This window comes from Rhinatrema bivittatum, chromosome 2 (genome assembly GCF_901001135.1).
Source record: "Rhinatrema bivittatum chromosome 2, aRhiBiv1.1, whole genome shotgun sequence".
Taxonomy (NCBI): Eukaryota; Metazoa; Chordata; class Amphibia; order Gymnophiona; family Rhinatrematidae; genus Rhinatrema; species Rhinatrema bivittatum.
In genome coordinates this window covers 103847015-103862367 of record NC_042616.1, presented here as the reverse complement: position 1 = coordinate 103862367, position 15353 = coordinate 103847015, and the positions used below count along the sequence as shown (strand labels likewise).

Below are 15353 nucleotides of genomic sequence, written 5' to 3'. Positions count from 1 at the left end.
CTGCCACTCTGTGCAGGTTACCCCCAAGCCTTTTCATTCATTCCCCCATCCTCTTGCCTTTAGGGATTCACAGTGTTTATCCCATGCCCCTTTGAAATCCTTCACTGTTTTAGTCTTCACCACTTCCTCCGGAAGGGCATTCCAGGAATCCACCACCCTCTCCGTGAAGAAATATTTCCTGACATTGGTTCTACGTCTTCCTGGGGTTTCAAATCGTGACCCCCCCCTAGTTCTACTAAACTGTTTCCAATGGAAAATGTATGCTGACCATGGATCATTAAGACCTTTCAAGTATCTGAAGGTCTGTATGCTATTACCCCTGCTCCTCCTCTCCTCCAGGGTATACATATTCAGGTTCTTCAACCTCTCCTCAAGTCATTCGATGGAGACCAACCACCATTTTGGTTGCACTTCTCTGGACCGCCTCCATCCTGTCCCCTTTGAGATACAGTCTTCAGAACTGAACACAGTACTTCAGGTGAGGCCTCCCCAAGGACTTGTACAAGGGGATTATCACTTCCCTTTTCTTACTAGATATTCCTCTATGCAGCCTAGCATTCTTCTGGCTTTAGCTATCACCGTGTCACGTTGCTTTGTCTACTTCAGGTCGTTAGACACCATCACCCCAAAGTCTCTCTCCTGCTTAGTGCACATCAGCCCTTCACCCCCAGCACATACAGTTCTTTCGGATTACCACATCCCAGATGCATAACTCTGCACTTCTTGGCATTGAATCCCAGCTGCCATATCTTCGACCACTCTTCCAGCTTCCTTAAATCTCGTCTCATTCTCTCTACTCCTTCTGGTGTGTCCACTCTGTTGCAGATCTTTGTCTATTTGCAGATGATACTAACTTTACCTTCTATCCCTTCTGCAATGTCGCTCACAAAGATGTTGAACAGAATTGGTCCCAACACCGATCCTTGTGGTACTCCACTTAACACCATTTTCTCTTCAGAGTAGGTTCCATTTACCATCACCCGTTGTCTTCTATCCATCAACCAGTTTGTAATGCACGCCATCATCTTGGAGTTCACTCATTTTGTTGATGAGTCTTCTATGTGGGACCGTATCAAAGGATTTATTAAAATCCAAGTAAATTACTTCGAGCAGTCTTCCCTGATCCAGTTCTCTAGTCACCCAATCAAAGAAATCAATTAGATTTGTCTGACAGGACCTTTCCTTGGAGAATCCATGCTGCTTCTGATCGAGAGCCTGCCAAACAAGACAGATTCAGATCCCAAAGAGGAACTGGAATCTGGAGCGGCAGCCAAATGTGCTTAACACCTCGCAAGAAATGAGACATATCAGGGTGACAGGAATTGAAGCCTTAGTGCAGAAATGGTCGAGAGCAGAAGCCTTATGTGTTTCCCCGTTGCCCATGATAGGCAGAGCGGTTCAGAAGATTGCGGGCCTGGTTTTTCTGGTAACCGATTGGCATCGTCAGCTGTAGTATGTGGATCTCTCTCTCCTGTTATGCAACGTTGCTCTTCTCTTTACGTCTCTCGGAAACTTGCTCTGCCAGGGTCCTGTGTCTCATGAGGACTTGAGTCAATTTCTGTCTTACGATCTGGCCCTAGATATGGTGTGTTTGGTTAAGAGAGGTTATTTGCCGGCCTTAGTCTTCATGCTTTTGAAGGCCAGGAAATATTCCATTTCCTTGGCTTGTGTGGGTGGTTTGCGAGGATTAATGTTCCAGGTATCAGTGCATGCTCGGTTGTGCCTTTGTTTTACAGGATTTGGATTTCCTGAAGAAGGGCCTTTCTTAGGATTTGGCCCTCAATATTTTGAAGGTGCAGATGTTGGCACTTTCATGATATAATGTAAATTCAGGGTTGGCTTCTACCCTGTCACCCTGATATGTCTCATTTCTTGCTAGGTGTTAAGCACATTTGGCTGTTGCTCCAGATTCCAGTTCCTCTTTGGGATCTGACTCTGTCTTGTTTAGCAGGCTCTCGATTTGCTTCATACAAGAGTGTTTCTCTGCACTTGCTCACATTTTATTTGGTGTTCCTTGTGGCAGTTTGTTCGGAGTGCAGGGTATTGAAGTTGCAGGCTTTTTCTTGTAGGGAGCCTTTTCTAATGATTTATTCAGGATAGGGTCCAGCATCACATGGTACCCTCCTTTCTTTCAAAGGTGATTTTTGATTTTTCACATGAATCTGTCTGTGTCCTGTTGCTGGATAAGCAAAGGGATGTAGAGGAGTATGAAGGTCTGCATCCTTTGGATATACAGTGGCATCTTTTGAAGTATCTCAAGGTTACTGATTGAGTTTTGAAGGTTTGATCATTTCTTTGTGCTGTGCAATGGTGTACAGAAAAGTGAAGCAGTATCTAGGGCTATGATGACGTGCTGGATTAAGGAAGTAATCACAGCAGCGTATATAGAAGCTGAAGTGCCCTTACTGAAGCAGGTTTGGGCTCAGTCCCCGAGGGAGTGGGCTAATTCATAGGCAGAGCTACAGCCGGTGTCTCCATTAGAAATTTGTAAGGTGGCAATCTGGTAGTTATTGCATATCTTTTCCAGACTCTTCTGTTTGGATGTCCAAGTTAGGAAGGAAGCCTCTCTTTTCTCTTGGCTATATTGTGAGGGGCTCAAATAGCTTTGCTACATCCCAGTTGTATGGATTGGCTTGAGAGAGAGAGAGGTGAAATTATTACTTAATAATTGCCTTTCCTTTCCAGTCCATGCTCCCTCTCAATGCTACTTTTCTTGCCTTGTTCTGTTCCAGGAGTTTTTTTCTGGGCTAGATAGGGGAAGCAATTGGCAGACTTACAAACAAATTATCCTCTTTTGGGTAAGTATGGGTTTCATCTCTTGCCCTGTTCTTATTTTCTGTCTTCCCTCTGGTTTCTTTGATCCCTTGGTCTTCTGGAAACTCACAAATCAAAAAATTATATATTTAAAGTTGTTTCTAGTTTAAAAGTTGTCTACAGTTCGTTTTTGCAGAAAATACTGGCAGACTGTCAATGTGGAAGTTTATAAGAAGTGACATCAGCGAGCCTGTTGATCTGTCTCCATCTGCTGGTAGATGTGCATAACCTAGATATATGGACTGGTCTGACTGTTCTAAAGGAAAGGAAATTATCAAGTAAATAGTAATTTCACTGTTTATCTAATGCCTTTATTAATTTTATCTCGTCCCCATACTTTCCCACTATTCTTTTCCCATTGACTGTGTTCTTTGATGTAGCCCATTGTTCCACTCTTAAAATATAGTAGGTTACGAAATGCCTTGACAGCGACAGTTAAACAATTGAAGACTACAATTTTTATTTTAAAAATAATTTTGGAATTTTGTGTATATAAACCAGGAAGCAATAATGAATGCATGACTTTTCAGTAGTGCTTTTATCTCAGAACATGCTGGTATTAAACAGCTGTCAAATCATTTTAAAAATGAATTTATAGGCATAAATTGGAAATATATTTATCCTGCAAATGACGCACATACGAAGATGGAAAAAGTCAGTTTGTGCTCACAGACATATTTTCCTCAACTCTAGGAAATATTTCATAGATTCTCTGGATTGAAAGAGATTGTATAAGTAGTGGTTTAGATATTGCTATATGGGGGTCTCACAAAACAATTAGAATACGTTTTCCTGCTTTCAGATGTTGGGACAGTACGCTGTCTGCGTCTATGATGGAAAATCGTTATAAGTTATTGTACCGGTGGCACTACCCTCCGGCACGTGTGGCACGCAGGATACCTGGCCAGTCTCCCCTTTGTTCGTGGCAATGCTCACACTGAGGTACATTTTGGCACATGTGATGGCAGTGTCCCTAGATCCAACAATTTTGGGCACAGTGTCAATACATGATAGTCTCAGTCTTGGGAGTCAAAGTACTATTGCAGACCAATTACTGGCTTCTGGGGATTCCTTATCCAGCCCTAGAAGACGAACCACATCAAATGTTTATTATTATTGCGATTGCCGCTCGGCTGTTGGTTGCAGCACATTGGAAGGCCGTAGACCCACCAGGTTTATCTCAGCTGTACGTTAAATTGAGACATATAGGCTATATGGAAAAGTTCACAGCACTCCGGTGTGACTCAGTAGCTAAGTTTAATAGAATATGGTCTCCCTTAAGCCGGTACCTCGACCGGGTTCAGCGGAACTAAGGGAGAGACTGTATAGGTTCAGGAAGACTAGCTGGAGCTCATTGGCACCCAAACAGGCCCCATTTTTATTTTTTATTTTTTTTATTTTGACATATTTTGACTTTATGATATCTTTATCTATGGGGAATAGGGGGGATTAATGAGGTAATAGCGTTTTTCAGAGATACTTACCATTGGTCTGGGAAAGCTTTGGGGGCCCACAGGTGGGCAATTTTTGGAGCGCATATCCGTGACTGATATTTTGCGATGGGATTCAGGGGGCGGTGGGAAAAACAAGGGGATGAATAAAAAAGAAAAAAAAGGGGGGGGGAAGGGGAGGGCAAAGTTTGTGAAAGAGGTGGATTTTTAACTTTCCTTCTGATCAGTTAAACTATATGCTTACTGTTCAATGATCAGATGTTGGGCCATTTGTTGGCTGTTTAGTCATTTTATTGTTCAATGTTTTATCTATAAGTTGTCTGTGATTCTCTCAATAAACAATAAATAAAAAAGTTTTCTTCTATGGTGCTTTCTTCCCAGTGTCCTACACTGAGGTTTTTCTTTCTAATTTGCTTTTTGATCATCTTGCAGAAAGATGGTTCCAACCCTTTTGATCTGAATGAATTGCTGCAGGAATTACCACGGAAACAGAAAGAAGAATTATGGGAAAGATTAAAGAAATTATTAATAGACACCTTGTTGGCGAATCCTGTGGAAAAATGGCACAGGGTGGAAGATAATAGTGAACAGATGGAAGAAGACAGTCCTTCAGCTCTGGTAAACTTTTTATTCTCTTTTAAATAGGTAAACCAGGATTGTTCTTTAAATAGTTACCACCACCCTTTCTATTGAAAGAAATATACAAAAACTATTTTTGGCTTTAATTTTTGACTTTTTTTTTTTTTCTCGGGCTTTTGAAATTTGAAATTCTTGGGCTTCTGGTTTTCCAAGAGAGGCAACAATATCTATGAACTTTTGGGCTGCTTATTAAATCTCGTTCCCCCAACCATAGCTGCCAGGTGCTACAATCTCTCTAGGCTTATATCCAGGGATTAAAAAGGTGTATCTGTCATTCAGAGCAGTGCCTTGAAAGAATACTGCTTTGCCTAGTAGGTGTTTGTAAGTTATATGTAAATCTGTCATCCTTAGGTTGGATCGTCTTCTCTATACTGAGAGACAGATACAGCTTTACAGTATTAGAAGTGAGAACTGCTTTGCTTTAATGGTTGCTGACTATTTATGGATTCTTATAAACCGCTAAATAGGTACCAGACCTGGTCAAAGCAGTGTACATCATTAAACATAAAAAAAAACAACAACTAAAAATAAAATATAATAGGACAAAATCCCAGCAGAACAGTCAACATAGTTGAGTATGACCAATAGTAACAACATAATCCCAGACACTTCTATAAAGAAGTACCCAGCTCACCAATTATAATGCAAACGGCCACGCTTTTACTCTTTTTCTGAAATGCAAATAGTTTAATTCCAATCCATTCCATAGTGCTGCCCAAATTTGTCACACAGATTACTGTACACAGAAACATCAGAGGGGAAAGAAAGGTGAAAAGAGTGATAGATAAGTCAATGGACACTATGAATTAAAATATAGATGGTAGTGAAAAGGGAAGGATAGAGACAGAAGTGCAAAAAAAAAAGAGCAAAACATTTTCTGCATGTCCATTGGGCAGAGAACTCTGTTATCAAACAAGACTTTCTGTACATGTGCACTTGTAATAGGGCCGATTTCAAGGTGCATTTGAGCAATATTGTGCTGCATTGAACAGAAGCTTCTGTTTCACCCAATCAGGTTCCTATAAATCACATTTAAGTTGAACATGCTACAATTATTTTCAGAAATAAGCATTTTCACAGAGATTTGTTAGGTTCTCCATTTGTCGTCTTTTATTTATTTAATGTATGTACTTTTTCATTTCATGACCTATCTTGTCATCAGCTCAGTGTGGTAACAATCAAATCTTCTTGCCTCTCATTTTCCTTTCTCTTTTCATTATTGATCTTTACTGCATTCTGGTTTTAATTTTCTAAACTTGTATTTTGTTTGCTTTTATTTCTATCATATGGAACGGAATGAAATGAAAATAGAATGTAGTAAAGCCTAAGAGTGAAAGGGGCAAGCAGTTCACAGTCACATGCTTAGCTGGGGAGTCCCATCAGGCTGAGTAGCTGTTTTTAGAAAAAAAAAAGTTGGGTGTGTTTTTTTTTTTTTGATTGACCAGACCAGTCCAAACAAGTGGGTTATGTTACCCTGCCAGCAGATGGAGATAAAGAAAAAAAACCCAAAACTAACTTCATTCTCTCTATAGGGGTCTGGTGCTGCCTTCAGCTTTTCTGTATTTCTCTGTCTCCATTCGGTAGTACACATCTGTGGACTGGTCCTGCAGCTATGTGTAGCCTGCTCCCGGGACAGCTTGTGCCTTCTGGTAGCCCATAAACTTCTTGATGTTCAGGGTGCAGGCTGCCCATGGTTTTGGAGTAGAACAACTTCCGTACCACTCCATGGTTGTGATGTCAGCACTTAAGTAAAGTAAATGAACTCTGGAATATTCCAGTATACCCTTGGGGGAAAAACCCAAAGCTCTTGGATACGTTTGGGAAGAAAGTATTCCAGAATTCTGTGTTAAGTGCCTGGATCATGGCGCATGAGCTGTACATAGTTCGATAGCTTAATGAATGTGTAAGAAAGCTGAAGTCCTTGATGTGATCACTAGACTCTGAGCAGGGCTATATTTTGAGCTGTGGAAGAATGTGAGAAATACCTGATCTGACTACAAAGCATTTAATACTGTGTCCACGGGTTCTTGGTTGAGAGAGTATGAAGATCTGTGTGACTGCCTTGTGGAACTGTCCTGTATCAGAGACAATCTGAAGATATATTCAAGGAAACAGTGGCTCAAATCGAGGAGCATCAAGCCTCGATACAGTCATTGTCGTTTGGAGGAGGAGATCAGCCTCCTATGATGGGAGTGACTTCTTTTTTAAGTGACCATTCTTTGAGGTCCCCCCTTCTGTTCTTTGCAGTGTCACTAGGCTCTACCTACTCTGCACCTGCAGCAAATTCCTGCTAGAGGGTGTCATAGGGAAGGCACCAAGCAAAGGCTTTGCAGCTGACGTAGCAAAACTAGGAACCAGGTTTTGATGAAAACGACATCCACTTCTCCTCCCCTCCCGATTGGGGGTGGGGAGGGGTCCAGTTCTTCCTTCCGAAATGGCAAAAGATCACCAGGAACTGGTGGCATCCTAAGAATTGTGGAATGTGGTTATCATTTGAATATTTCTCACATTCTACCACCCCAGTGATGTTGGTCTGAATTGAAGGTCAAACATTTTCCTAGCGTGTGCTCCTGATAGCAGTTGGAGACGGAGTCAGATTTCAATCTGACGTCAGCCCTAGTACATACACCCCTGCAGGAAGCTCTACTCTTCGGTATTCCTCCGTCTCCATAGCAGTTCGGGACTCTTTCAATGCTTGCACAGCGTTAGAGTATTCTAACCGAAGAAATCTTACCTCTACAGACGAGCCCTGCTCTCCTGCGGTGATATCTACAGGTCCCTCCCCCATTTGAGAATTCCTGAGGTGATTTCTGCGATCCCTCAGAGGTAGGCCTCGGTCTGGCAGCCGGTTTGTGGCATGGACTTACCCCCCCGGCAACGGGTGCAGCTGAGAGGCAGCGGGTGCAACTTCGAGCGCGGCGGTGAAGGTATCCCCCCCCCCCCCGCAGCTGGAGACCGCCCGGAACGAGACTGGAAAACTCCAAGACAAGCTAAGGTAGAAAACTTCCTAAAAGTTTCCGGTCTCCGACGCTCGAATAGCCACACAGATCGCCAGGCAGTGTCGGTGCTACCGGGTTGATCAGCCCTATTCGGGCTAGACCCCGGTCCAACACGAGGAGCCTCCCACGTGGAGACCCTCCGAGGTGGTCCCCATATTGCTCACATGGTCGCCATCGCCATTTTCATTTGATCGCCGCCCTGTCCGCCGATTCGATCCGTGTGCATAGAGGCGAGCCTTACGCACAAAATCACTTGTGCGCACACGGCGCGCACATAAGTGCCGTGCACAAGGGCGCAGGGCGTGCAGCCACACGCTCATCTGTGCTGAGCGCATAAGTAAACCCCGTGTGCACAGCGGCACGCGCATCTTATTGAGCGTGCATCCGACCTACACGCACAACTTGGGCGCAACCGGAGCGCATATCTAAGCCTCCCGTCGTACACTTGAACGCACAAACCGGAGTTTTCTGCAATCCTACGCACACAAACCATGGCACCACCGGACAAGAAACTCAGGGCCTTTGCCCAGCATGCCACATCAGAGCTGCGCAGCACGGCCCTGTGTCTACAGTGCGAGGAGGCTCTGGGTGAACCAGGCCAAGGTCCTCTCCAGCCGGCACTGGGATCTGGATCCACTGACAGTACACCGGATCTGGCTACTCCCAGCGGAAGCCTCCCTCAAACGGGGCTCCCGGGGGCGCAGTGCCTCTCAATTTAGACCCAGCATCTTTGTCCTGGGTAGAATTCTTCAGAGGCCTACATACCGTTGTCCACATGTAACCAGCGCCCCAATGAAACAACCACAGCCTCCCCTAGAGGACCCTAACATCCCGGGACCCTCTAAACCCAGAGAAGTGCCCCTCCCGCCTTAAAGCCCTAACATTGGGGACACGGACACTTTGGGCGAGGATCAAGACTCCTTGGAGGAAGGGGAAATCCATCCAGGAACGGAACCTTACCGAACCATGAGGCGGTTCTTCGCTAAAGACGAACTATAGACCTTGTGGCTCGCTATCCCAGGCACGAGTGCCACAGGGGAACCGAAGACTAACCTCTCCTCGAGGGACTCCGTCAGGCCTCCTGCCATTTCCCTTTGCTTCAAGCCATTCAACAGCTGATTGAAAGGAGGAAAGAAGGCAAAACGATTACCGGCATGGTTAAAAGGGGAGGTGAAAGAAGCTATTTTAGCCAAAAGATCTTCATTCAAAAATTGGAAGAAGGATCCAACAGAAGAAAATAGGATAAAGCATAAACGTTGGCAAGTTTAATGTAAGACATTGATAAGACAGGCTAAGAGAGAATTTGAAAAGAAGTGGGCCGTAGAGGCAAAAACTCACAGTAAAAACTTTTTAAAATATATCCGAAGCAGAAAGCCTGTGAGGGAGTCAGTTGGACTGTTAGATGATCGAGGGGTTAAAGGGGCACTTAGAGAAGATAAGGCCATCGTGGAAAGATTAAATTATTTCTTTGCTTCGGTGTTTACTGAAGAGGATGTTGGGGAGATACCCGTATCAGGGAAGGTTTTCATGGGCAATGATTCAGATGGACTGAATCAAATCACGGTGAACCTAGAAGATGTGGTAAACCTGATTGACAAACTGAAGAGTAGTAAATCACCTGGACCGGATGGTATACACCATAGAGTTCTGAAAGAACTAAAAAATGAAATTTCAGACCTATTAGTAAAAGTTTGTAACCTATCAATAAAATCATCCATTGTACCTGCAGACTGGAGGATAGCTAATGTAACCCCAATATTTTAAAAGTGCTCCAGGGGTGATCCGGGAAACTACAGACCGGTTAGCCTGACTTCAGTGCCAGGAAAAATAGTGGAAAGTACAAATAATCTGTTTAAATCTTAATATTGGGGCATAAATACTGTTTTAAAAAAATTGACAAAAAAGGACAGACAAACTTCTAGAAGAGACCTGATCCAACTGAATTGGGTGTGTCTCAGACCTTGGGGGAGGTAAACTTAAAGAAGCAGGAGAGCCATTGTTGCCAGTGCACAGGCTGGAGCTGATTTCTCTTTGTGGAACTGAATTTGCATTGTGGCTAAGTATTCTTGCTTATTACTTACAAGTTTTGTAGAAGGCTTCTGTGAATAATTCCTGTCTGTGTTTTCATTTCTTTATAGTAAGATATTATTCTAGTAAATTAATTTGCTGTTTGGTTGCTCTGCTATAGAGTTAAGAAAAAAAAACAAAACACTCCAGCTTTAAATCTATTGATCTTTTGCAGTTAGCTGGCACAAATAATCTGTTTAAATCTTAATATTGGGGCATAAAGACTGTTTTAAAAAAATTGACAAAAAAGGACAGACAAACTTCTAGAAGAGACCTGATCCAACTGGATTGGGTGTGTCTCAGACCTTGGGGGAGGTAAACTTAGAGAAGCAGGAGAGCCATTGTGGCCAGTGCATAGGCTGGAGTATATTATTGGTCTGGTTCTTTGCTAATTTGTTTGCTTTAAGATTCAGTATACCTGCATTTCTCTTATTGTAGAGCTGTCTTTAATAATCTGTTTAATATTGGCACATAAGTGCTGAGGGATCATTTAATAGATAAAGGACTATTAAAGTTCCAGGAAGTGCCCTGCTTTACCCAGGTTAAACTGTTTGACTCCCTCCCACCCCTGGGGTTTGTTTTCTAATAAAGACTGCCTAACTTAACATTAGCAGCAAGATAAATTAGTAAATTGGTATTTCCTTTACTGTTAACAATCAAAACATTTACCAAAATGAGGACTATCCAATGTAACTGCTGTGGAGCCTTTAATCTCAGGGAAAGCATCTGGAAACTTATAGCTTGCCCAATTTGTGCACAACTCTCTTCCTTGAAAAAGGAGCTGACTGAGGTTAAAGCTCAATTAGCTTCAATTACAAGAATTACACCCACATTGCATTACTCAGAAAATAATTCCCCAATACCACAGAAAAACCAGGAGTCAAGAAAAAGATTCATTAGACTCAGGTAGGATAACACATGTGACCCACAGTCACCCATTCTTGACAGATGGGCAGCCAACAAGTATACCCCCCAACTCAAACAGGTCATTAAGGAATTCATTAAAAACCAGGATTACAGTGGGCTCTGGTAGAATTAGACCTGTGATGAGGAGACACACACTGTACCAAATGCAAAAAGAACAAAAAGCCTTCTCTATATTAAAAACTGAAGAAGTTCTTGAGAAAAACATTGAAGTGTTACCAGAAAAGGGAGAAAAAATCCAATGCATGCAGAATTTCAAGATCCATAACCAAAAGAAAAAGCTAATTGAGATGGATAACTCTGTCATCAGTGGCACAACTGCAAAAGGAAAGAGTGAAGTGAATAACAAATCTCAACTAAAGTCTCATAAGGAGTCCAGGAAAAGCAATAACCTTGGAGAGTACCTGGAAAGCTATGACCACAAATGCTCATAGTTTGGGAAATAAAATCCCAGATCTGCAGGCCCTAATGACGGAGGCAGAATTGGACATTGTTGCTATCACAGAGACATGGTTCACAGAATCTCATGTTTGGGATACAGCAATACCAGGCTATAACTTGTTAAGGAAGGACAGAGTGGATAGAAAAGGGGGAGGTGTGGCTCTTTTATGTCAGAAACAATATCCAAGCATCTGAGCTGCAAGGAAGTTGGGGCAAGGAAGAAGCACTATGGGTCGACCTAAAAAAAGATGACTGAGCGTCCATTTATATTGGAGTGGTTTACAGGCCTCCAAACCAAAAGGAAGAGCTGGACAGAGATCTGGTTGAAGACATCCACAAGATAGGTAAGAAGGGAGAAGTGGTGATCGTTGGTGACTTTAATATGCCAGATGTAGACTGGAAAATCCCATCTGCAGAATCTAAAAATAGTAGAGCAATAGTGGATGCCATGCAAGTAACTTTGTTCAAACAAATGGTATTGGAACCCACGAGAGAAGGAACTATACTCGACTTAGTGCTCTCTAATGGAGATAATGTCTCTGATGTCCAGGTGGGCGCCCACCTCAGCACCAGTGATCATCAAACGGTATGGTTTAATATCACTAAAAGAATATGGAAAAGAACCACAAAGACCCGAGTTTTACAGTTCAAAAACACGGACTTTGAGGAAATGGGGAAGTACCTAGAGGAAGAACTAAAAGGATGGGAGAACGAGAGAGATGTGGATCAGCAGTGGACCAATCTAAAAGGAGCAATCACCAAGGCAACTACTCTATATGTTAGAAATGTAAAGAAAAGCAAAAGAAAATTGAAACCTATCTGGTTCTCAAAGGAGGTGGCTGACAAAATTAAAGCTAAAAGAACGGCATTCAAGAAATATAAAAGATCCCAAAGGGAGGAGCACAAAGAAGAATATTTGATTCAACTGAGGGAGACAAAGAAATTAATCAAGTTGGCAAAAAGTCAAGCGGAAGAGAGGATTGCCAAGGAGATAAAAAATGGTGACAAAACATTTTTCAGATACATCAGCAAAAAGAGAAGTCCAAAGTGGTATAGTGAAATTGAAAGGTGGAAATGATCAATGTGTGGAGAGAGATGAAGAAATGGCAGAAATATTAAACTAATACTTCAGCTCTGTGTTCACTAAAGAAGCCCCTGGAGAAGGACCATCTCTACACAACAAGAAACTGGAGGGAAGTGGAATAGATGAAAATCCTTTTACAGTAGAAAATGTATGGGAAGAGCTAAAGAATCTGAAAGTGGACAAAGCTATGGGGCCTGATGGGATTCATCCAAGGATACTGAGGGAGCTCAGAGATGTGCTGGCGGGTCCGCTGTGTGACCTGTTCAATAGATCCCTAGAAATGGGAGTGGTGCCGAGTGATTGGAGAAGAGCGGTGGTGGTCCCGCTTCACAAGAGTGGGAACAGAGAGGAGGCTGGTAACTACAGACCGGTTAGCCTCACTTCGGTGGTGGGAAAAGTAATGGAGTCACTGTTGAGAGAGAATAGTGAACTATCTACAGTCCGGAGAATTGATGGACCAGAGGCAGCATGGATTCACCAGGGGAAGATCCTGTCAGACAAATTTGATTGACTTTTTTGACTGGGTAACCAAGGAATTAGATCGAGGAAGAGCGCTCAATGTCATCTACTTGGATTTCAGCAAAGCTTTTGATATGGTTCCGCACAGGAGACTGGTGAATAAAACGAGAAGCTTAGGAGTGAGTGCTGAGGTGGTGACCTGGATTGCAAACTGGTTGACGGACAGAAGACAATGTGTGATGGTAAATGGAACTTTCTCTGAAGAGAGAGCGGTTTTAAGTGGTGTACCGCAAGGATCGGTGTTGGGACCAGTCCTGTTCAATATCTTTGTGAGCGACATTGCGGACGGGATAGAAGGTAAGGTTTGTCTTTTTGCGGATGACACTAAGATCTGCAACAGAGTGGACACGCCAGAAGGAGTGGAGAGAATGAGACGGGATTTAAGGAAACTGGAAGAGTGGTCTAAGATATGGCAGCTGAGATTCAATGCCAAGAAGTGCAAAGTCATGCATATGGGGAGTGGAAATCCGAATGAACTGTATTCGATGGAGGGGGGGGGGGGGGGGGAGGCTGATGTGCACGGAGCAGGAGAGAGACCTTGGGGTTATAGTGTCTAATGATATGAAGTCTGTGAAACAATGCGACAAGGCGATAGCAAAAGCCAGAAGAATGCTGGGCTGCATAGAGAGAGGAATATCGAGTACAGGTTCTTGGTGAGGCCTCACCTGGAGTACTGTGTTCAGTTCTGGAGACCGTATCTACAAAGAGACAGAGACAAGATTGAAGCGGTACAGAGAAGGGCGACCTGAAAGGTGGAGGGTCTTCATCGGATGTCATACGAGGAGAGATTGAAGAATCTAAATATGTACACCCTGGAGAAAAGGAGGAGCAGGGGTGATATGATTCAGATTTTCAGATACTTGAAAAACTTTAACGATCCAAAGACAACGACAAACCTTTTCCGTCAGAAAAAAATCAGCAGAACCAGAGGTCACGAGCTGAAGCTGCAAGGAAGAAGACTAAGAACCAATGTCAGGAAGTATTTCTTCACGGAGAGAGTGGTGGATGCCTGGAATGCCCTTCCGGAGGAAGTGGTGAAGTCCAAAACTGTGAAGGACTTCAAAGGGGTGTGGGATAAACACTGTGGATCCATCAGGTCTAGAGGACGCGTATAAAGAGGCAGCAAAACACTGCACAGAGCGGCAGTAGCCACAGAGGCATTCACGGAGCGGGATGCCAGTGGCCAGTTGTTGGTGTTCCACCTTCACGGAGTGGAAGGATGGAGGGCTGCCATCTCCAAATTAAAAAAAAACCCAAAAACAGGGGTGGGTTAATGGGCTTATAGGTATTACCAATTATTAGGCTTATTCAATATTTGTTGATAGTTAATGTGACCTTCAAGGCATAATTCACTTTCAATGCATATCCAGCATAGCTCTCTGCTTCAATGGCAGGGGAGAAGAAAAACTAATACTTCACGCATATCCAGCATATTTTACTCTCTGCTTCAACGGCAGAGAGCTATGCTGCCACTTACCCAACTAATCAAGCTTGATATTTCACTTGGATGCAGCTCCATCACTGCTCTCTACATTAATGGTGGGGGTGAAAGTGAAATAGAATCTAAGGTTACTAAGAGCTAAGAGAAACAGAAACAGATAAGTATGAGAAAAAAAGTGTGAAGCTTGCTGGGCAGACTGGATGGGCCGATTGGTCTTCTGCCGTCATTTCTATGTTTCTATGAAACTTAAACTAAAATATCAAATATTATTCTCCTTTCTCTTTTTGATAAGCTTGTTTAAAGAGCCAGGTTTTTAAATTTTTTCTAAAGGTTTTGTTGTTACTTTGTAATCTTAACTCCAAGGGCATGGCGTTCCATAGTATGGGTCCTGCCAATGATAGTGCTCTTTCTCTTACTTGCTGTTTTGATTGATGGAATACAAGGAAGTGCTTTGTTGGCAGATCTCAGGTTTCTGTTCGGGACATGTACGCGAAGGGCTGTGTTCAGCCAATCTGCTTTTTCATTATGTATTAATTTATGTATGGTGCATAGTGTTTTGTACTGAATTCTTTGTTCAATGGGTAGCCAGTGTAACTCTGCCAGCGTTTCTGTGATGTGATCTCTTTTGCCAGTCAAGATTCTAGCAGCTGTGTTTTGTAATATTTGTAGTGGTCTTAGCGAAGTGTATAGTAGACCTAGTAGGAGGGTGTTACAGTAATCAGTGCTTGCAAAAATCAATGCTTGCAGTACTGATCGAAAGTTGGCAGTTGTTAGCAGTGATTTGTCTTCTAAGCACCATGAGTTTGGCGTATCCCCTAGGGGGGCAGACTGGCTCTATTCTACCAAAGATGGGTCGAGATAACTTCGGACAAGTGGGTCCTAACCATCATTTAAGAGGGATTTTATCTGGACTTCCACAACATTCCTCTGGACAAATTTGTAAAATCTCCCTGCCACAACCCTTCCAAGAGGAT

General features: G+C 43.0%; 1 protein-coding gene across 3 annotated transcripts in view; it reads left to right on the top strand.

Moving 5' to 3' along the window:
* The window catches only part of NCAPG2 (non-SMC condensin II complex subunit G2), a 327980-nt gene that overhangs the window by 37325 nt on the left and 275302 nt on the right, over nucleotides 1-15353 (top strand). Inside the window, exons 1-2 of one of the 3 annotated variants that reach the window (XM_029588507.1) lie at nucleotides 3622-3756; nucleotides 4698-4883. In XM_029588507.1, coding sequence (XP_029444367.1) covers nucleotides 4857-4883 — 27 coding nt within the window. In that variant the 5' untranslated portion in view covers nucleotides 3622-3756; nucleotides 4698-4856. Of the gene's footprint in view, nucleotides 1-3621; nucleotides 3757-4697; nucleotides 4884-15353 lie in introns of those variants that run through there. The other 2 variants (XM_029588506.1, XM_029588508.1) reach the window with 2 other exon arrangements.